Source organism: Sorex araneus, chromosome 2 (genome assembly GCF_027595985.1).
Source record: "Sorex araneus isolate mSorAra2 chromosome 2, mSorAra2.pri, whole genome shotgun sequence".
NCBI lineage: Eukaryota > Metazoa > Chordata > Mammalia > Eulipotyphla > Soricidae > Sorex > Sorex araneus.
The window spans coordinates 263,660,247-263,682,509 of record NC_073303.1 but is presented as its reverse complement, the minus strand read 5'-3'; the positions used below and the strand labels follow the sequence as shown (position 1 = coordinate 263,682,509).

Here is a 22,263-nt window from a genome sequence, read left to right as displayed (position 1 = left end):
CCCATAGCCTGGCGCCTGTCCCCGTATGTGCTCAGTGCCATGGTTTGTCCGCCTTGAAGCCACCGTCCTGCTTATCCAGTTTCCCAAGAAACCTCATGATGTATTCTAGGGTCAGTGCTTAGAAAGCCAGAACTGTTTCTTCCTGGACTCTTAGCCAGCAGTGTCCTGGGGTCCTGGGCAGCCCAGAGTGTGTTGCCCAGTGCCGTCCAGGAAGGTAACACTGGAGTGATAACCAGGAGAGGAGGAGCTTCAGGAATGCCAGAGGCTGCCAAGCTGAAGCCACTTTTAGCCAGGCCTGTGCCAAGGGCCACGTTGAAACCATGACAGAGGACACGATTGCCCCATTTCCTTATGCAGCTAAACTAGGATAAATTTGGGGCTGGAGCAACAGCACAGTGGGTAGGCATTTGCCTTGCACGCGGCCGACCTGGGTTTGATCTCCAGCATCCCATATGGTCCCCTGAGCACCACTAGGAGTAATTCCTGAGTGCAGAGCCAGGAGTAACCCCTGAGTATAGCCAGGTGTGACCCAAAAAGCCAAAAACAAAACAAACCCAAACAAACTAGGATAAACTTATCCTAGTTTCTTCAGAACACTGTGTGGGCCTAATCTTGGTATTTCCAGGGAGGGCAGGCAGCTGTTGGGGGCTGGGGTGACCACTAGGCCAGATGGCTAATTATAAACCATGACACAGAGGAGGGTCACTGCCACCCACTAGTGTGCGGACAAGGTTTCTCTCCATGGACATGTAAAGAACCTTTTCAAGGGTTTGGCCGGTATATGGGCTGGCGTTTTTTTCATGAGCATTTACAATCATTTGCTTAGGTGGCCACAAGGCATATCACGAAAAGTCCCCAGGAGTTCTTCAGCATGCTCCAGTTCTGCTCCAGTGTGGCTTCCTCTGGAACCGGTGAGAGAATGGAGCGAGTTCCCTGCCTCCTTGCCATCCAGTGGGGGTCACAGCATGGCCTGAGTAATGGGAACGGAACCTTAGGCACGTGGTGTTTATTTTCATGTTCTGACGCAGTGTTGGTCAGGATCCTGCTGGCTGCCCCGCTGTTGTGGAGAGAATCGTGTGCCGAGGAGAAGGAGCAGTAAAGCATTGGCCTTCTTGAGTGGGTGTTGAGACCTGATGGTGTCCCTCACTTCTCAGACTGTTCATTTTCTTATGATCTTTGTGAAGGGCATCTGGTTCCCTCTCCTCTGCACGGGTGTGCCCCTGGGGCTCTGGTCTCTGCTCTCCCAGCACCAAGGGACCACATGGCAGAAGTCCCTGGGAACTGCCCCTCCTTGAGGCCCCCTTCCCACCTGATTAGTGAGACCCAGACCAGCCACCATCTGTCCCTAGTGCCCACACACCTGGTGGTCAGTGCTCAGTGTGTCCACCAGTGATCCTTTTCCTCCTGGGCCCTTGCTACCTGGTCCTAGTTCCCTTCAGAAGGCTAACCTCCTGGAGCTGTTTCCGGGGCACATCTCTGAGCACAGGGTATGAACAAGTCAGAAGACCAGACAGCAGGTCCCTCTGGCCTCGCCCAGACTGTCCTGCCCATCAGGGCTCTGTGGCCTGGTCTTTCCATCCTGTTCTCCACCCCCCAGCCCCCCGTGGAGCCACTTGTCTTGCAGTGTCCTCCTCTGGCCGGTGTCCGGGCGCCAGGCTGCAGCAGGAGCAAAGGAATGGGGTTCCACCTTCGTTGGAGTTACCTTCTGGTGCAATTCTAGTTCCTTCTTTCACTGCCCCGTGACTGTCATCTGTCCATTCCAATACCCTCAGGCTCTCAGGTTCTTGCCACTGTTTGCCTGGGAAAAGCGACCGTACACTGGAATCAAGCCTGCCTGGCCAGTGGCCTACGGGCCCCACGAGAGCTTTGGGTCTCACCCATTTCTTCAGAACTGAAGCCCAGACTTCACTGGCTTTCACCCTTTCCCAGTGGGGTCCCTTACTTCCCAGGACACTGTGACTGATGGTGAATCTTGTCCCGTGGCCCTGTCCCCGCGCTGTCTTGCATTTATGCTCAGGGCAAGTGGGTCAGGCGCTGTGTGCCATAGAGCTGTAAGCGATCACTCTCACCTCTCTGACCCTTGGGTCTGCCGCTATATCAGGACATGGTGCCTGTGGGAGAAAACCCAAGATGCCATTGTCTGACTCTCATGTGTCACATTGGATGGGACCTGCTTCATGGTGATTCACATGGGGCTGACCACCACAGTGGCTTTCCTTATAACCCCGTGGGAGGGAACACAACACTGCTCCCATAATTCATGGTTTCAGTTTTCTTGTTTCATTTTGGGAGCCACAACCAGCAGTGCTCAGCGGTCATTCCTGCTGGTGCCCAGGGGACCATATGGGACCATGTGATGCTGGGCCTCCTGTCTGCAGTCCATTGAGCTCTCTCCAGCCCTACGGTTTTGTTATTCTAGTTGCCCTGACTGGACTCGCACATACCATGCACAGGCAGATACATGCACATGCACAGATACAGCACACACATGATGCACAGATACATGCACAGATACACATGCATGGATACAGCATGGATAGGTCATAGCTTTGTGGGACCCACATGCAGTGCAGCATACACAGATACAACATACACATGTACAGATACACAGAACATGGATGCAGATACAGCACACACATGCACAGATGCAGCACACACATGCAGATACATGCAGCACAACATACACAGATACAACATGCACATGTACAGATACACAGAATATGTATGCAGAAACAGCACACACATGCACAGATGCAGCACACACATGCAGGTATAGCACACACTTGCACACATGCACTTTCACAGGTGTACAGATGCAGCTGAAGGCATAGAATGCAATACCCAGGCAGATATGGCAGTCACATGCACAGACCCAAAGCACACATGCACAGAGGCACAGGTCAAGATGCACAGGGTTGCCTGCATGCAACCCTGTGCATCTTGCATTGGCCAAGTCAGCAAAGCCATGTTTGGGGGGCCTGGGCTCTTCCTTCCCACAGCGATAATGCTAACCTTGGGAAATTAGGGTCCTTACTTATCGCACTGTCGCTGCCACGTGAGAACAGCAGCATAGCTCACCAAGCAGTTGCAGCCCCTTCCCTGCAGCCTCAGAGCTGTGAGGCATGGCCTGGTTTCTGTGGCCCATCCGTGGTGTCTAAAGCATCTGAGATGACTGAGGCGTTGGGACCACCCCGAGCAAAGGCCACGGAGTCCTGATGCAGGAGCGGTGTGTACCCTGGGCGGCCTGCCCCACCCTCAGCATGTGTATGACTGGGGTAGAGGCCTTATCCCTGCTGCCAGCCCGGCTGGTGTGGGGGTTTCAGGGACCATCGCTGCCTGGGAACAAGGAACCTAGCCAGGGGGACTCGGGGGGACAGTGCTGGTTCTTCGTGGTCCTTGCCCAGGGATGAGCAGGGCCAAGATCCAGGCCTGCTCAGGGGCAGGAGGGCTTCACATGTGTGGACAAGGTGGAGCCAGTAGAACTATCGGGTGGGAGTGCGAAGGCCTCTCCCAGCTGGCCCTGTGAATCAGGGCTGCCCCGTCTGCATCCCCTGCAGGTGCTAAAGGCTGACCACCTCCATGTGGGGTGAGGTGGCTGCTCTGTGCCCAGCTTCCCCCAGCCTCTGGCCTAGCACCAGGATACCCCTTCTCCCACCTATGCCTGCTGCACCTGACTTGTACTTGCTGAGTAAACTGAGACCAGGTCCCCCATGTGACTGGAGGAATTGATCCTCTTAGGGTGGGCCTCCTGGGGGCGGTCCCGGAGCTCTGGGTTCTTTCCTGCCTTGTATTTGTGGGCGCTGGTCTGAGGGAGGGTCCCAAGCAGCTCGGGCACCCGTGTTGTTTGTGTCATCATAGAAAACAGCTCTCCACTTTCCCCCTGCTCATCCCCAGCTTCTGCCCTTTGCCTCCTTGGGGCTGGGGGTGAAACTGAATCCGGGGCAGTGACACCAGGCTATTTTGGAGCTGGGCTGGGCCTGGCAGTGTTGGGGGCGGGGTGGGGTGGGCTGGCCTTCTCCAGCTGACAGTGTCTGCCTGTCCTTTCGTCCCCGTCCAGTCTGAGGGCCGGCTGGAGTGTGGGCTGCTAGGTGGGAACTGTTGGTCCTGGGCCTGCTGAAGGAGGTGAGATCAGGCAGCCCCCGCCCCACCACCTAGACCCCTGCCTGGGCACTGCCTGGCGTCTCTGTTGAAGGTAAGGAGGCAGAGAGTGGGCTGGGGCAGGCCAGTTCGTGTCCCCAGGGGGCAACTCAACTGAAGGTCATAACTTTGTGGGACCCACGTGCTGGGAGGCAGGGGGCTTCCACAGCCTTGTGCTGCTCTCTGTGAGGGTGGCCTGGGGGGTCTGGCTGCCCTGCCCCCAGCTCCACTGATAGATGCCCGCTGACAGCTGGGGCTATTTTCGGCCCGTTGGCTCAGCGGAGGGGACAGCCAGAGGGGCCCTGACACCTGACTCCAGGGAAGAATGTCCCCCAGAGTACAAGAATCTTGTGGCTCCAGGGACGAAGGGAGGTGCCGGCTCCCTGAGTTGCCCTTGGGAATCTGAAAGGCTGGGGGCACAGCAGAGTGGTGGAGAGAAGGAGGGCTGGGAAATGGGCGTGGATGGGACTGAGGTTCTATCAGGCAGCAACAACTCCTCCTCCATGGCTCTGCTGGACAACTGAAACAGGCCTCCCCTCCCCCCCACCCCATGGAGTCATGTCTGAGAGTGGAGTCGGCTAGAAGATGAGGGGGAAGAGCCCATTGGCGGTGGCACTACCACCCCACGGTGGGGTCTTGTCCCTGCAAGGTCTCCGAGCAGCCCAAGGGGGGTCCACAGGGCTTTCTCAGGGATCTTTCAGAGTCTGGGGGCTGACTCCAGGCCCTCCAAGACTGCTGCTTCTGCCCATCTGGCTGCATGTCCAGGTGCAACTCCACCACAGCAGGGCGGATGCTGCTGCAGGGGTTCCCGTGTCAGAGGTTATCTCAAACATTTGCCTATCGTGGGCAGTTTCCATGTGCCTGTGTGCTCAGCGTCCCTCTGCCCCTCTCTGTCCTGAGTCCTGAGGCACTGGGGAGGCATTAGTCCTCCCTAGAGCCCGTGGGGTACCTTGGCATCTCTACTCATCCTTGCCTGGCCACAGGGCTGGGGCCATCCCCCTCTGGAGTTCTGCAGTTCTCCTGGGCACAGAGGTGATCCCTGCTCCCACAGTGGTGGCTCATGAGCTGAGGGCAGCATTTTTGCACACCTCCGATGTGGAATGCTTTGGAGGGACCCAGGGACCCCGGCTTACTGTTCAGACAGGGCTGGGAAGAGCTCAGTATCCTGATGCCAAAGGAGCCTTTCCATAGGACACTGAGTCCTAGAGGTGCTTATGGCGGCAGGCTTGGGTGTTCCCCAGCCCAGAGATCAGGGCAGGCTGTGTGCATGTGTGGCTAGTGGAGCTAGCTGGGTGCTGACGCACAGTGAGTCAGCAGGCTGTCTTGCTCAGACGCCTGGAGGAGGATTAAGGGGATTAGGTCCAGAATCATAGGATGGAGAGGCTGAAGCCAGGAACGAAGGCCCTGCTCGGCCCTCAGTCGGCCGTCCATGGCCACAGGAGCGCCCACTGGGTGGAGGACAAGGGAGATTCAGGTAGAAACCATGGCAGCTGCACTCCCACGACCCTGGGTCTGGGACTGGAGGCAGCTCGGAGGCGGCGGCCTGGGCTCTGCACGTGCGAGCCTGGAGGCTGAGCCCCTGGGCCAGGAAATGAGCAAAACCACACCCCACACGCAGATGACAGGGCAAAGTGATGTGGACACGTGCACGCGGGGCGAGCGCTGGCCAGGTGGGGTGGCCAATCCCACAGTGACCTTCGCCTCGCTCTGCCCCAGGTCCCCCGCCTCCCAACACCATGGACCACTCCTCATTCAGCGGAGCGCCCCGCTTCCTCACCAGGCCCAAGGCCTTCGTGGTGTCCGTGGGAAAGGACGCCACCCTGAGCTGCCAGATCGTGGGCAACCCCAGCCCGCAGGTGAGCTGGGAGAAGGACCGGCTGCCGGTGGAGCAGGGCGCGCGCTTCCGCCTGGCCCAGGACGGCGACGTGTACCGCCTCACCATCCTGGACCTGGCGCTGGGCGACAGCGGGCAGTACGTGTGCCGCGCGCGCAACGCCATCGGCGAGGCCTTCGCGGCCGTGGGCCTGCAGGTGAACTCGGAGGCGGCGTGCGCCGAGCAGGCGCCGCACTTCCTGCTGCGGCCCACGTCCATCCGCGTGCGCGAGGGCGCCGAGGCCACCTTCCGCTGCCGCGTGCGCGGCTCGCCGCCCATGGCCGTGAGCTGGGCCAAGGACGGGCGGCGCCTGGGGGAGCCCGACGCGCCCCGGGTGCGCGTGGAGGCCAGCGGCGAGGCGAGCGCGCTGCGCATCCAGGCGGCGCGGCCGCGCGACGGCGGCACCTACACGGTGCGCGCCGAGAACCCGCTGGGCGCCGCGAGCGCCGACGCGGCGCTCACGGTGGACGCGGACGCGGACGCGGCGGGCCCGCCCGGGGCCTCCACCGCCGCGCTCCTGGCGCACCTGCAGCGGCGGCGCGAGGCCATGCGCGCCGACGGCGCCCCCGCTTCGCCGCCCGCGGGCGGCACGCGCACCTGCACGGTGACGGAGGGCAAGCACGCGCGCCTCAGCTGCTACGTGACGGGCGAGCCCAAGCCCGAGACGGTGTGGAAGAAGGACGGGCAGCTGGTGGCCGAGGGCCGGCGCCACGTGGTGTACGAGGACGCGCAGGAGAACTTCGTGCTCAAGATTCTCTTCTGCAAGCAGTCGGACCGCGGCCTCTACACCTGCACGGCGTCCAACCTGGTGGGCCAGACCTACAGCTCCGTGCTGCTCGTGGTGCGAGGTGAGCGCGCGGGGCGGCGCCGTGGGCGGGGCCAGGCTTGCCCCGCCCTGCCGGCCGCTCGCGGGGTGTGTCGGGGACGCGCCTGCGCGTGTGGGGCGCGCCTGCGCGTGCGAGGGGCTTGTCTGCGTCTGTGAGGGGGCACCTGCATGTGTGAGGGGCGCCTGCGTGTTAGGCGCACCTGCGTGTGTGAGGGGCTTGTCTGCGTCTGTGAGGGGGCACCTGCATGTGTGAGGGGCTTTCTTGCGTGTGTGAGGGGGCACCTGCGTGTTAGGCGCACCTGCGTGTGTGAGGGGCGCATGCGTGTGTGAGGGGGCTCGCCTGCGCATGTGAGGGGCCACCCGCGTATGAGAGGGGGCACGCCTGCGTGTGTGACTGCTTGTGTGTCTGCGTGTGCGTGTGAGGAGTGTGTCTGTGTGGGCACGTGCTGGGGCGTGAAAGGGTGTCTTTGGGTGCGTGTACACCTGAATGTGCATGTGCGCGTGTGGCATTCTTCTGTTGGGGACAGTTGCTGAGCCTTCGCAGGTATTTGGGGGTCCCTGGGGGCTTACGGGGCCTGGGTGGCAGAGTTGCGGGGCCAGAACAAATGTTTGCCCCCGGGGTGGGCTGGCGACCGTGACCTGGACTAGGGGAGAAGAGAGCCTTCTTTGCACGAGGAGCCTGTTGCACCCGCCCTCAGGGCGCGTCGCTGGGAAGCGACCCTCGGTGTGCCGCGGGCCCGCGGAGCCCACCGTCCTCTCCCGGACTGTGGTGCCTGGAGCTCACTTCGCGCCCTCCCTGCAGAGCCCGCCGTGCCCTTCAGGGAGCGGCTGAAGGACGTGGAGGTGCGGGAGAAGGAGTCGGCCACGTTTCGTTGCGAGGTGCCGCAGGCCGCCACACAGGCCACCTGGTACAAGGAGGAGACGCGGCTGTGGGCCAGTGCCAAGTACGGCATCGAGGAGGCAGGCACCGAGCGCCGCCTGACTGTGCGCGATGTCTCCGCGGATGACGACGCTGTCTATGTGTGCGAGATGGCCGAGGGCAGCCGAACGGTGGCCGAGCTCTCAGTGCAAGGTGGGAGGGCTGCTCCAGGAAGGGTTGTGGAGCCCCACGGGAGGAGGGGGTCTCTGTAACACTGCCCCAGGCAGATTCCTTAAGGCAGCGGTCCCCCAGACAGTGGCCCCCAGATAATGCCCCCTCAGACAACACCACACCTCCAGGCAGAGCCCCTCAGGCAGCACTTCCTCGGCAGAGAGCAGCTTCCTTAGATAACAAACTTCAACCTTAGAAGTAATTTTCCAGACAGTGCCGCTTTCAGTGTCCTCTCAGATGACTCCCCCAGACAGCAACCCGCTCAGATGGTGCCCCTCAGCTGGCAGCCCCCACAGTGCCATAGTGCCTCTTAGACAGCGACCCCCTTCAGAGGGTCCTCTGCACATCTCCCCCTCAGACAGCTCCCCCCAGATAGCACCCCCTTCATACAGTGACTCCCCAGACACTGCCCCCAAACAGCAACCCCCTCAGATAGCATCCTCTAGGCTACGATCCCACAGGCAGCACCCTCCAAGACAGTGATCCCCTTAGATGACAACCGTCTCAGTGCTCCTCAGATGGCAATCCCCTCAGACATTGCCCCCAGAACTTCCCCCTCAGCACCCTCCAGACAGCGCTCCTCAGAATGGGCCCACCTGAGGGAGCCCCTTTCCTTCAGCAACACTGAGTCTGATCAGTCCCTGCTGTGCATATGTAGGCAACCTCATCCGGAAGCTCCCTAGGAAGACTGCAGTTCGCGCTGGTGACACGGCCATGTTCTGGGTGGAGTTGGCCAAGCCCGAGGGCCCCATTCGCTGGCTGCGCAACCAGGAAGAGGTGGTGCCTGGAGGCCGTGTGAGCATCACTAGCGAGGGCTCCTGTCATACGCTGACCATCTCCCAATGCAGCCTGGAGGACATGGGCGAGGTGGTGTTTGTGGCTGGGGATTGCCGGACCTCCACCCAGTTCTGTGTGTCAGGTTAGTGCCTTGCTAAGGTGGTGACCCTCCCGCCCTCACTGTGTGTGAAAGGGGCTGGGTCATAACTCTGGTTTCCTCTGATTTGTCCACTACATTGTGGTCAACATGGCTACCTGTGAAGTGAGATCTCTGATTCTCTTCTCCATAGATGGTGAAGACCCTTGTAGGAGCAGGGTGTGGGGAAGGGGTATGTGAGTGTGGTCAACTCACAATAGAAAGGTCAACTTTCTATTAACCTCTGGAGTGAAATTGGGTGGCACGCCAACCCAGGACTCTGGGAGGTGCTCCCAGTTGTGATGTCAGCTTGTGCTCCCCTAGCCCCCAGGAAGCCGCCTCTGTATGCCCCAGAGACTCCTGTGGTGAAATCCAAGACGGAGGGCTCTGTGACTCTCAGCTGGTCCCCACCACCACATGGGGACCGCCCTGTTCCCATCAATGGCTATCTGGTGGAGAAGAGAAGACTTGGAGCCTATGCCTGGAGCCGATGCCACGAGGCTGAATGGGTAGCCACGTCTGAACTGACCATAGCGAGTGTGGCCCAGGAAGGGGACTATCAGTTCCGGGTGTCAGCTGTGAACAACTTTGGCCAGAGCCCCTACCTTGAGTTCCCAGGGACCATCCACCTGAGTAAGTGGGGATGGTTTTGTCCCATGCTCTCTCCTGAGTCACCCATTTCTGAGTGCAGCCCAGTCTCATAGCTGAGGCTAGGGTCACCTCATAGATCACTTTGTTGGGGATGGGGCACCAGAGTCCTGATGCTGTGTGAACCTCCTTTTGGGGGAAGAGGAGGGAGACCCTAAAACAGCTCTCAGTCCTGTGGGAGCTAATTTTTGTCCAACCTGCCAGGTTTGTGGGGGCCAGAGAGGATTTGGGTTGACTCATCCTTGTTTTGTGCTTGATCCCACATACACGGTGGTTACTATGAATCTGCCTGTGAGCTTCATGGAGAAGGGGGACCTTGGGCCCAGGCTTGGAAAGGGGGTTGGAATGGCAAGGGACCTTGATCCTTTCTGAAATTGCCACCCCACAGCTCCCCAGCTGGCCGTGAAGACACCCCTAAAGGCAGTGGAGGCAGTGGAGGGCAGTGAGGTGACCTTTTCTGTGGACCTCACTTTGGTCTCGATGGGCGAGTGGTTCCTGGATGGGCAAGTCCTGAAGGCCAGTAACGTATACGAGATCCGCTGTGATGGCACCCGGCACATCCTCACCATCCGTGCAGTGCCCGCGAGCCTGCATGGTGCTGAGCTCAAGTTTGTGGCCAACGGCATTGAGAGCAGTATCCGCATGGAGGTCCGAGGTAGGGAGCCCCTGAGCCCTTGGAGGCCCCATTTCCTTGAGGATGGAGTTAGGACTGTGAGGAGCTTGCCTGGATGAGGGAGAGTCTATCACTGGGTGTGTGACTCCAGCCACTGTGTGAATGGATGAAGCACTTGGGGGCCCCTCATGGGGAGTCTCATCTCTTCTGTGGCTTTCCCTTCCTTCTTCCCCTTCCATCTCTCTTTTCACTGGCTCCTTCCCACTCCAAATCTTGTCCTGTCTTCTTCACTCCCCTGTGTTCACCCTCTGTCCACTCCTCCACAATCACCTGCACACTCATTTTTTGTCCACTTCCCTCTCTGCTGTGCTTTTCTGCCCACTTTCCTTGTTCTTTCCCCTTTGTCCACCTCCTTTGTTCATCTTTCTTTTTCCCCAGCTGCCCCAGAACTGCCCACAAAGCATCCAGCAGCTGCACAGGAGGTGCTTGTCCGACTGCATGAGGAGGCACAGCTACTGGCTGAGCTGTCAGACCAGGCTGCGGCTGTGACGTGGCTGAAGGATGGCCACGTACTGCCCCCAGGCCCCAAGTATGAAGTGCAGGCCATGGACAGTCGGCGGGTGTTATTGGTGCGGGACGTGGTGCGGGACGATGCTGGTCTCTATGAGTGTGTCAGCCGTGGGGACCGTCTTGCCTACCAGCTGTCTGTGCAAGGTGATGTCCTTTGGAGAGTGGGCAGGCGGGGATCAGTATTCTCACTTCTTGTCACCACTCAGCTTATGCCACAGCTCTGCCAGTCTCTGGGAGTCCAGGCAGCTAAAACCAATATTCTTTGGCCCTGTGGGGAATTGGGAACATGTAATCCTGCCATTTCCATGGGTATAAGGGTGGGGTTCTACTGTTTCATGGGAAAGACCTTCCTCAGTGGTTGGCCATTTGGACTGGCTCTGTCTCTGCAGGGGACCTGGTGGGGCTGGTATCCAGCGCACCTGTGGTCAGGACTGTGAAATCCTAACTCTGTGCTCCATCTTGGTCCCTGCAGGGCTTATATCTTTCCTGCACAAAGATACGACGGGGGGCTGTGTGGATGCAGTGGCTGGGGGCCCTGTCTACTTTGAGTGTCAGACCTCGGAGTCCCAGGCTCATGTGTGCTGGTACAAGGATGGCAAAGAGCTCAGCCGTTCCAGCCAGCACTTCACATGGGAGGACCAGGGCACGTGGCACCGGCTGCGAGCTACCTCTGTTACCAGGCAGGATGAGGGCACTTACTCGTGCCGTGTGGGCGAGGACTCTGTGGACTTCCAACTGTGTGTCCGTGGTGAGCATTGCCTCCTCCAAGGCTCGGTGGGGAGAGAGCAGGTCAGGCTGCACCTAACACTTGTGAGGCTGAGCTGCCTGACCTGCCTCTGGTGCGCATGATGGGCTGGAACTTCTCGATTTGGGAAAATAGAAAGTTAACAAATGAACGTTAAAGGAGTGTACAGTGCTAGGAAATCCAGGGGAAGAAGGACTTTGGGCTGACTACAGAGTACCTGCGTTTTCTGCTCCTGCGTGCTAATCAGCTGTGTGTTTTTTCTCTAACCACTGCCTGCTGTGTCCTGAGGAGTTCCCTTTGTTGTTTGTTGCTGGTGTAGGAAGGGTGCTTTTGAGCCCTTTCATACTGAGAAAGGGGCTCAGTGCACCTAGAGGTGCCAAGAGAGTTTGTAGAAGGAAAGTCTCAGTCTGGAGTCCCTGACTTTTCCCAGAAATCTATGCATTCTTCTTTTTTTCTTTTTTTGTGGGGGACTCTCTCAAGAAGTGCTCAAGGCATCTGGCAACCACTCCTTGCAATTCCTTTTTTCTTTCTTTCTTTTTTTTTTGTCACACCGGGTGATGCACACGGGTTATTTCTGGCTCTGCACTCAGGAATTACCCCTGGCGGTGCTCAGAGGACCATATTGGATGCTGGGAATCGAACCCGAGTCGGCTGCATGCAAGGCAAACGCCCTACCCACTGTGCTATCACTCCAGCCCTCCTTGCAATTCTTTGCCAATAAAATCTGGTGATTTGATGTATGGGCCTGAGGATGTGGTGCTGCTTAAATCCTGAAGTGCTAGGGACCACCTGGCCCACCCCAGTGATGCTCAGGATTCACCAGGACCTCCCTTGGCAATGCTTAGGCAGTCAAATGGTGAAAACAAACTAACCCCTGAACTATCTCCCTACCCTCTCACGACATACTCTGAAGGATGCTTGCTCCTCACTGGCCTCAGAGAGTCTAGGTGAAGCCCCTAAATTCTCCTTCCAGCATATCTACTTATGGTGCAGTGGAGACTGTCACTTCCTTTCCTGGTACACGTAGAAACACTGAGACATTTGTACCTAGGGAAGCTGCCATATGTTGCAGTAACCATGCAGGGCCCCCATAGTGGGACCTCAGACTGTGATCTAAAGTGTGTGGCAGTTGTAGGATTGGGTGTCTCTTCTTGTCCCCAGAGCCGAAGGTGGTGTTTGCCAAGGAGCAGGCAGCAGGCCAGGTGGTGCAGGCCGAGGCGGGGGCCAGCGCCACCCTGAGCTGCGAGGTGACCCAGGCCCAGACAGAGGTGACGTGGTTCAAGGATGGGAAGAAGCTGAGCGGGAGCTCGAAGGTGCGTGTGGAGGCCCAGGGCTGCACGCGGCGGCTGGTGGTGCAGCAGGCGGGGAAGGCGGATTCTGGGGAGTACAGCTGTGAGGCCGGGGGCCAGAAGCTCTCCTTCCGCCTGGACGTCACAGGTCAGTGTGGGCGGTGAATAGCCTGTTGGGTGGGGAGGGTCTGGCTGTGGTCCTGGTGGTCTCGGCCTTGGGCCTGCTGCGGCGAGTGGGCTGACCTGGGTGTTGGGGACGACGGTGATGACTGAGAGGAGGTGCATTGTGGGGGTCCCCCTGGCTGTCAGCACCCCCATGTGCGTGTGGTGACCCAGACAGAGGGAGGGCCAGGTCTGGCTGTGGATTTCACAGGCAGCTTCTCTGAGCCCTGTGGCCAGGCCTGGTGGGCACAGGTGGGGGGCAGTGCAGGCCTGGGCTTGGTACTGGGGGCCATGCTGTCCCTGGAGCAGGCAGTGGTGGCTGGACAGAGGTCGGAGGCATGAGGCTGCAGCCTGTCAGCCGTGTGTGCGGGGCTCAGATGTGCAGAGGGAGGCACTGGGCAGCAGATGAGAGCGTGCATGTCCAGCAGGTCAGCATCCCTGCGGGGCCCTGCCTGCACCATCACCTGCAGGCATGAGCTGGGTCTGATCCAGGCCTCTGACCGTGTCCCTCTGTCCCCAGAGCCGAAGGCGGTGTTTGCCCAGGAGCAGGCAGCAGGCCAGGTGGTGCAGGCCGAGGCGGGGGCCAGCGCCACCCTGAGCTGTGAGGTGGCCCAGGCCCAGACAGAGGTGACGTGGTTCAAGGACGGGAAGAAGCTGAGCGGGAGCTCGAAGGTGCGTGTGGAGGCCCAGGGCTGCACGCGGCGGCTGGTGGTGCAGCAGGCGGGGAAGGCGGATTCTGGGGAGTACAGCTGTGAGGCCGGGGGCCAGAAGCTCTCCTTCCGCCTGGACGTCACAGGTCAGTCGGGGTTCTAACTGCATTTATGGGGATGGCCAGTCGGGTTGATTTTTGTCCAGTGAACCATGTGCTCTTTCTGGGAGATTGCATCTCATGTCCCCTACTTTTCATTTTGTTTGCCGCCTGTTTTTGGGCCCAGTGATTTGGAGTTGAAGTAAATGTATGGAACTGTGTGTGTGTATGTGTGGGGTGGGTGGGCATTCTTTTAAGTTTTGTCTATTAATTTTGGGGCCATACACAGTGGTGCTCTGGGTTTACTCCTGGTTCTGCACTCAGGGGTCACTCTTGGTGGGGCCCGGGGGACTGTTTGAGGTGCTTGGGATCAAATGTGGGACACCTGCAGGCACAGCAAATGCCTGACCTGCTGTACTGTTTCTGCAGCCCCAGAAGCACATGTTGAATCTTTCCTGATGAGTTCCTAGTATTTATTGATAGATAAGGAGATTCTGATCTTTCTCTTTGGTGATATGCTGTGGAACATTATTTTTCTTGGCTGTGTTGAACTCACATGCATACTGCCTCAAACAGATGGGTGATTCTCTTGATGAGATGTCTCATGATTTGCCAAGGTTTTGTGGAGGAGTTTTTGCAGTTCTGTTTATTAGCTGATTGGTCTGTAGGTTTCATTTTTATGCTATTTTCTGGTGTGGGATGAGAGAGACTGATGTCTAGAGTGCATTAGGGTGTGTACCCTCTTTATTATTTTTTTAAGAATTAAGAAATTCACTAGGGAAGAGTGCACCTTGCCTCAATAATATGAAAACAACCTAAGGATATATCCTACAAGCACAGACTTGGACCCAGCTAAAAATTGGATTATATTCCCCCTCAAATTTGGTTAGTAAATCCTAACCCCCTAGAACAACTGCATTTGGAGATATGGCCACTAAAGAGGCAATTAAGAGCAAATGGCTAAATGCTGTATTGTGGGTTCTTTTCCTATAAGGGTGGTATTCTTTAATAGGAGACTAAGGATGTGCCAGGACATTTTAAGGAGGTAGTATGAGGAATTGCAGGAAGGTAGTCAACTAGAGAGGCATCAGGAGACAAACCACAGTCTTATCTCTATGTGTTGTTTCCTGCTTGCTTTGAGGATTATCCAGAATTACAGATCTCAAACCAGCTCCTTAGACTAATAACCTAACTTGTTCTAGAGTGCATCCCTTTGATAATATCTTTGCTATTTTCTGCAGTAATTGCAAAATATCAATACAATTAACGTGAAAGCGTCCATCTCTGTGTATCTTTTCTGCTTGTGCCTGCAAAGCTATCGTTTAGAGATAGTACAGTCTCCGTATTAATTGACATCTTAAGTTTGATAAATTTTGAGAGAGAGAGAGAGGAAAAAACGACTGCTCCTCCCAGATGAGAGTATAAGATGAGACCCCAAAGCCATGCTACCGATCTCCACGCCAGGCTGTTTTCACTCGGGGTGCTCCAGAGGGGGGAGGGTGAGAACCCTCCCAACCCCAAGGGACCTAGCCCCGGCAGCCGACCTCCACTACCCAACCACTGCCACGCTCCAGGCCGCTTTCCAGACCACCAACCACTTATAAGACACTTTCTACCCATTTTCCATAATTACCACACCATATTTGATGGAGTTCAGACAGTAAGTAACAAATCATAGAGAGTTTTATACATATATAAAACTCTTGGAGAGCCCGGCAAGCTACTGAGAGTATCCCCCACCCGCACGGGCAGAGCCTGGCAAGCTACCCGTGGTGTATTTGATATGGCGTATTTGATAAACAGTGACGATAGGTCTCATTCACTTGACCCTGAAAGAGTCCCCAACGTCTCTTTTCTGTTGGGAAACACGAGTAAGGAGAGGCTGCTAAAATCTCAGGGCTGGGAGGAATACAGATGTTACTGGTGCCCGCTCGAGTAAATCGATGAACAACGGGATGACAGTGATACAGTGACAGTGAAGAGTTTGAGCAGGATGGGAGGAATTTTTTCACAGTTTGTAGATTTCCCTGGTGAACCCTATGATCAGACTTGTTATTCTCAGAGATGGTAACGTTTCTCTTTCTCTTCTTGTGATTGGTTGGTCTGTTCCAGCATTTCTCTTTGGTGTTCAGTCCTGGGAGGCTATCAGATACTGTTTGCCCATTTCTCTTAGAATTTCCAGTCTCTTCTGTATGGCACTATAGCACTGTTGCACTGTTGTCCGGTTGTTCATCGATTTTCTCGAGTGGGCACCAGTAACATCTCCATTGTGAGACTTGTTACTGTTTTTGGCATATTGAATACTCCACAGGTAGCTTGCCAGGTTCTGCTGTGTGGGCGGGATACTCTCGGTAGCTTTCTGGGCTCTCTGAGAGGGATGGAGGAATTGAACCCAGGTTGGCCGGGTACACGGCAAACGCCCTGTCTGCTGTGCTATCGTGAATCTGACTCCAGTCTCTCTTTTATATAGATATATATGTTTGTTTGTTTGTTTTTGGGTCACATCCAGGGGTTTTCAGGACTTACTTCTAGCTCTGCACTCAGGAATCACTCCTGACAGGCTCAGAGGACCCTGTGGGATGCTATGGATCAAACCTGGGTTGGCTGTATGCATGACAATGCCTTACCCACTGTACTATTGCCCTGACCCCTATATAACCTTAATCTTTACATTTAATTACATTTTTTTCTTTCTTTTCTTTTCTTTTCTTTTTTTTTTTTTGCTTTTTGGGTCACATCTGGCAACACACAGGGGTTACTCCTGGCTCTGCACTCAGGAATTATTCCTGGTGGTGCTCAGGGGACCATATGGGATGCTGGGATTCGAACCTGGGTTGGCCGTAGACGCCTTACCCGCTGTGCTATCGCTCCAGCCCCTAATTACATTTTTTAAAGTATTAGTTTTATGGGATATGAGGCTAGTAGTTCTCTCCACTTCTCTGCATTATTGTCTTGAACTCCTCCCTCCAGCCTTTACTCTGAGCCTGTGTTTGTATTTATATCTTGTGTAAGACCTGTGTAGTTGAATCCTGCTCCTAAAAATCTATCTAGCCATTCTGTGTGTTTTGATGAGTATGTTTGAAACTGATTGATATTCTCTTATTTTTCTTTGGGGGGAAAATGTGGGGTCTGGTTGTACTATATTTCTGTTATTGCCTTTCCCATTCATTTCTGTATGTCTTTTGGATGTGTTTTATTGTTGATTCACTCAGTTTCATCATTTTTTCTTTAAGTCTTTGGTCCAAAGTTTTATGGTTACCATAAAAACTAAAACATTTTCGTTGTCCTTAGTACTGTCTATGTTGTGCTGGTATTGGTTGGTTCACTTCAGACTAAATAGATCGCTCCATTTCCCCTTTCCTTTTGATGTTTTATTTTTGACTTATTTCCCTTTTGCTTGAGTCTACTAACTTCCCTTTTGAGTCTACTAGCCTGCTATGACCATGCCCAAGATTTCATGTACTGAAATTCCTTTCTGCAATTTTTTTACAGCACAGATTCAGTAATGATAGATTCTATTAGCTTTTGTTTACCTGCATACTTAAATGATAGTTTTCCAAGCTAGAACATTGTTGGTTAATTTTTTTTTATTTTTTAGAACTGTGAATGTGTTATTCTTCTCTCTTCTGGCTTGTACAGTTTCTGCTAAGTCTGATGAAAGCTTGATTGAGGTGTCTTTGTGTGCTACTTAGTTTTTCCCCCTAGCCAACTCTAATTACCTTCAATTACTTTGCATGATGTGTCCTTGTGTCTAGAAAATATGTCTGTTATGTCAGTCTCATGCCTCAATGTGGCACGTTCTGCCCTTTTGGGTGGAAGTCTCAGCTGTTATTTCTTGGATTAGGCTCTCTGTTCCCTTCTCTCTCCTCACCTCTTCGTGTCTCATGCCCTGGTATTTCCCCATATTTTGGAGTCCCCAGTTCTCCTACTTTGTCCCTTGAGTCGTGGCTGGAGTTTCAGCTTCCCTCAGATTTGGAGTCTCTGTGTTGTTTCCTGGGAGGTTTGCTTTTGACTCCTGACTTTGTTCAAAGCCAGCCTGTGTGCAGCATTTCCTAGTTTGTCTTCTTTGCGTTTTCTTTCTCATTTAGTTAACTGAGTTTTGCTGAGTTTTGTGTGCCTCCTGTGTTTTTCCTGGGTTCCTTCACAATGGTTATTTAGACTTGTCCGAGAGAGATGCTGAGTTTCTGTGGGGCTCAGGTTACTTTCTGAAGGCTGCCTCCATTCTGTCCCTATTTTTTCTTCTTCCACCAGGAGGTGCTGCAGCTCTAGGTTTGAGAATCCATTTTGCTTCTCAAGATCCCCAGTGTGTGTGGGGATAGGGGTGGATTTATTGAATCCATCCTCATGCAGAAAGTAGATCCACACACCCTACCTTAGCTTTCTGGATCCTTCTCTCCTCTGCAAGGAGTCTGAGGTGCCTCAGATGTTCCTGTTGCCAGTGTCCAGATACCTGCCTTGCTGGGCTGACAAGCTGACATAGCATTGATGACCAGATTTCTGGTGTCTGGAGCCCTTACAACTCCCAGCTGGGACAGTGAATTGCCTCCTTAGGGTCCTTCTGGGCTTCTGGAGCCCTGAGTGGCCTCAAGGTCCTGCCAAGTCCCACCCTGGGTGGCTCTGATCTCCTTTGTCCTTTGTCCAGGCAGCATCAGGAGCAACAACCTCCATCCCTCTCTGTCAACAACTCGGCTTTACCAAAAAGTATAGTCGAAGTGACATATGCACTTATATGTTCACCGCAGCACTGTTTACAATAGCCAGAATCTGGAAAAAACCCGAGTGCCCTAGAACAGATGACTGGTTGAAGAAACTCTGGTACATATATACAATGGAATACTATGCAGCTGTTAGAAAAAATGAGGTCATGACGTTTGCATATAAGTGGATCTACATGGAAAGTATCATGCTAAGTGAAATGAGTCAGAAAGAGAGAGACAGACATAGAAAGATTGCACTCATCTGTGGAATATAGAATAATAGACTATAAGACGAACACCCAAGAATAGTAGAAATAAGTACCAGGAGGTTGTCACCATGGCTTGGAGGCTGTTCTCTCACTCTGGGCAACTCAGAGAAGGGAACAGCAAGTAAAATGTGGTTGTTGGTCATGAGGGGGAAAGATGATGCGGGCCAAATATAGACTAGAGACTGAACGCAATGGCCACTCAACACCTTTATTGCAAACCACAACACCTAACCAGAGAGAGAGAACAAAAGGGAATTCCCTGCCATAGTGGCAGGGTGGGGTGGGGGGAGACGGGACTGGGAAGGGGGGGTGGGATGTTGGGTTTACTGGTGGTGGAGAATGGGCACTGGTGAAGGGATGGGTTATCAAACTCTGTAAGGGAGAAACATGAGCACAAAAATGTATAAATCTGTAACTGTACCCTCACGTTGACTCACTAATTAAAAATAAACTATAAAAAAAAAAAAAGTTGTTAGGACATAAGGCCCAAAAGGGGGAAGAGAACAAGAGAGAGACAGAGAGACAGAGACAGAGAGAGATGGAGACAGAGATAGAGGAAGAGGAAAGAGAGAGAGAGACAAAGAATTGGAGAGACAAGAGAGAGACATACAGAGACAGAGAGAGACAGAGAGACAGAGAGAGATAGACAGAGAAAAAGAGACAGAGAGAAACAGAGAGAGAGAGAGAGAGGAAAAGTGCATGCTAGAATGGCAGGGGGTGGGAAAGTGTGGCAGGGCAGGAAGAAAACTGGGACCATTGGTGGTGGGAAAAGTACACTGGTGAAAGCATGGGAGTTGTCTGAAATCCAATCATGAGCAACTTTGTAAATGTGCATATCACTGTGACTCAAATAAAATAATAAATAAATGGAAAAAAAAAAAAAAAAAAAAAAACAACTCGGCTTTAAACCTCTCACCTTTGGGCTGGATCGGTAGTACAACGGGTAGGGCATTTGCCTTGCACACAGCCAACCCGGGTTCAATCCCCAGCATCCCATATGGTCCCCTGAGCACCACCAGGGGTAATTCCTGAGTGCAGAGCCAGGAGTAGCCCCTGTGCATTGCCAGTGTGACCCAAAAAGCAAAAAAATAAATAAACCTCTCACCTTCAAACGTGCAGGGGTTGGGTGTGTAAATCTCCACACTCTCGGAGCTGTGTAAATCCCCCTCTCTAGTGGGGATTACATGTGAAAGGATGTTTGAGGGCTCTCCGGGTGACTCTCTCGCCACCCGTGTTCAGTGTTCTCGAGCCGCTTTTCCACCCGGGACGACTGTTGCCTTGGACGGACAAAGGAAGAACGAGGGCCAAGCTGGTTGCTGATTAGTTGCCATTTGTTCCATCTCTTGTCTCTTTCCAACACTCTTACTCTCTCTTTCTCTCTCTTTCTCACTGCGCAATTCTTTCTTTCCACGGTATCCATCTCCTTCTCTTCTCTCCCTCTCTGCTCTCTCCTCTTCTCTCTTTCTCCTTCAATCCCCTCTCTCCTTCAATCAGTCAATCAATTCATTCTCCCCGAAGTCGCTCTTTTTTCCCTCTCACCACGCCTTCCCAACCATGCCTCCCCATGGGAAGCATGATCAAAAATGTTTTTCCAGACTTCCTGACCACCTGCAGCCCACAAGGGCAAAACAGCCCTTAAGGTGTGTTTCTCCTCTTAGACCTGCAACTTAATTAGCATCTTTAATTCTCCTTCCTAATATTTACCATTCTGTATGGACATAGTAATAGACACTTTTAGGCTTATAGGCTCTTCTGGGAACATCTCACCACAGACTCAGACTATAGTGCTCAGGCTGGATCAGTCATTCCCAACCCCAGCAGTGTCCAAATCTAGTCACTACTTTTGGATCATGGCAGAATTTGTCCATGACCATGACCAAGCTCTTAACTTATAGTTAAGCATTAGGGCACTTTGGCCAGGCCCATTTCGATGCCATGGTAGCTCATAGCTCACCGCTTACCCTGGGTCCATCCAGTCCCTCGTCAGGACCCTGCTTTTGGGGATCTAAGAATTAAGGGCAACTGAGGCTTAAGTTGAGAGAGCAGATGTCCAGGAGGTAATATTATCCGGAGTCAATCAACTCCCAAGCCACAGGCTTGTCTTTTTAACTGTCTAATTGTATCCATACAAAAAGCAATTGCTCTGAAATAACTAACCTTGGACATTAAGGAGAAGAGAAAGAAAATATTTACAAGTCAGAGTCTTATCAGGAGACAAAGGTAGTTGACAGGTTGGGGTGCAGTCAACAAACACAAGCTCCCAGTGGCCAGGGAGGAAGGGCAAACCAACGTTATCCTACAGTTGGGACTGATCCAAGTTGTAGGAAACTCATAATTGATCTCTGGCTTTTCTTTTTTTTTTTTTTTTCTTTTTTTTTAATCTCTGGCTTTTCTGAAAGGGGGCTGTCCCCCACCCAGGTCTGTTCCTCTTTACTCTGGTGTAGCCCTGTTGCCATCATAATATGATTTTAAACCAAACCGCGTTTCTCTTTATGCTTCTAGAATATCCCTTGTCCGAATAACCCCTGAGCTGTGATCTATACATTCAGGAGCACAGAGTGATAGGGGTGCTGTTCCACTGCAGTTCTCTTGCAGTGTAGCAGCACCCTGTCTGGGAGAGCCCTGTTTGTTTGTCTTTTTATACTTTAGGGTATAATGTGCCTCCTTCACCGGTCTGAGGCTGAGCAAATTTTTGTTTGATCTGAGGGTCTTAGCATTAGGTCTCGTTGTCTCCTGACTGCTGACTGTCCCTGGAACTGTGTGGTGTCGTGTGCAGTGCTTGTGAGAATTTCATTATTGAGCTTCATTTATATAGACCAGAGAGGGGAAGGGTAGATAAATCCAAGGTCTGAAGCTCGTGCCTCGATTCCTGGGTTTGATTCCTAGCACTGTATGAACTTTTAGACACTACCAGGTTGAGTTGTTCCCACTCCCCCCAAAAAGAGCATGGAAAATTATGGTAATGTTAGAAAGGTAATTTGGCTAAATCATAAAAACTAACAAAACTAAAGAAGAAATAAGGACTCCTAGAAATTTTAATGAAGTAGGACCTATAATAAAAAATTTTGGTCACACCTAGCAGTGCCCAGGGGACTATATAGGGTGCCGGGGATCGAACTCAAGTCGAACAATATTGAAAGCATATGCCCTACCTCCTGCTCCAGCCCCAACAAAGAGAAATATTTTCACAGAGAAATCTAAGTCTACTGCCTCCAATAATATATTCTGGTCTGGGAAGAATGAATTGCATGTTTGTGGAGATTGTCCTAAAGATTAGGGCCTGGACTGTCACACATCCAAAAGAATAAAAACAATTGGTGTTGGCGTGGATGTAGGGAGAAAGGGACTCTCCTTCACTGCTGGTGGGAATGCTGACTGGTTCAGCCCTTTTGGAAAACAATATGGATGCTTCTCAAAAAATTAGAAATTGAACTCCCATTTGACCCAGCAATACCACCTCTGGGATGATATCCCGGAGTGGCAAAAAAGTATAATTGAAATGACATCTGAACTTATATGTTCATTGCAGCACTGTTTACAATAGTCAGAATCTGGAAAAAACCCGAGTGCCCGAGAACAGATGACTGGTTAAAGTACATCTACAAATGGAATACTATGCAGCTGTTAGAAAAGATGAAGTCATGAAATTTGCATATAAGTGGATCAACATGGGAAGTATGCTA

At 53.4% G+C, this 22,263-nt stretch overlaps 1 protein-coding gene across 1 annotated transcript in view; it reads left to right on the top strand.

The window, feature by feature from the left end:
• Positions 1-4,056: 4,056 nt before the first annotated feature.
• OBSCN (obscurin, cytoskeletal calmodulin and titin-interacting RhoGEF) overlaps positions 4,057-22,263 on the top strand; it is a 113,751-nt gene continuing 95,544 nt past the window's right edge. Inside the window, exons 1-10 of the mRNA XM_055127324.1 lie at positions 4,057-4,192; positions 5,854-6,858; positions 7,639-7,908; positions 8,585-8,845; positions 9,164-9,472; positions 9,876-10,142; positions 10,539-10,814; positions 11,143-11,418; positions 12,577-12,852; positions 13,387-13,662. Coding sequence (XP_054983299.1) covers positions 5,874-6,858; positions 7,639-7,908; positions 8,585-8,845; positions 9,164-9,472; positions 9,876-10,142; positions 10,539-10,814; positions 11,143-11,418; positions 12,577-12,852; positions 13,387-13,662 — 3,196 coding nt within the window. The 5' untranslated portion in view covers positions 4,057-4,192; positions 5,854-5,873. The remainder of the gene's footprint in view (positions 4,193-5,853; positions 6,859-7,638; positions 7,909-8,584; positions 8,846-9,163; positions 9,473-9,875; positions 10,143-10,538; positions 10,815-11,142; positions 11,419-12,576; positions 12,853-13,386; positions 13,663-22,263) is intronic.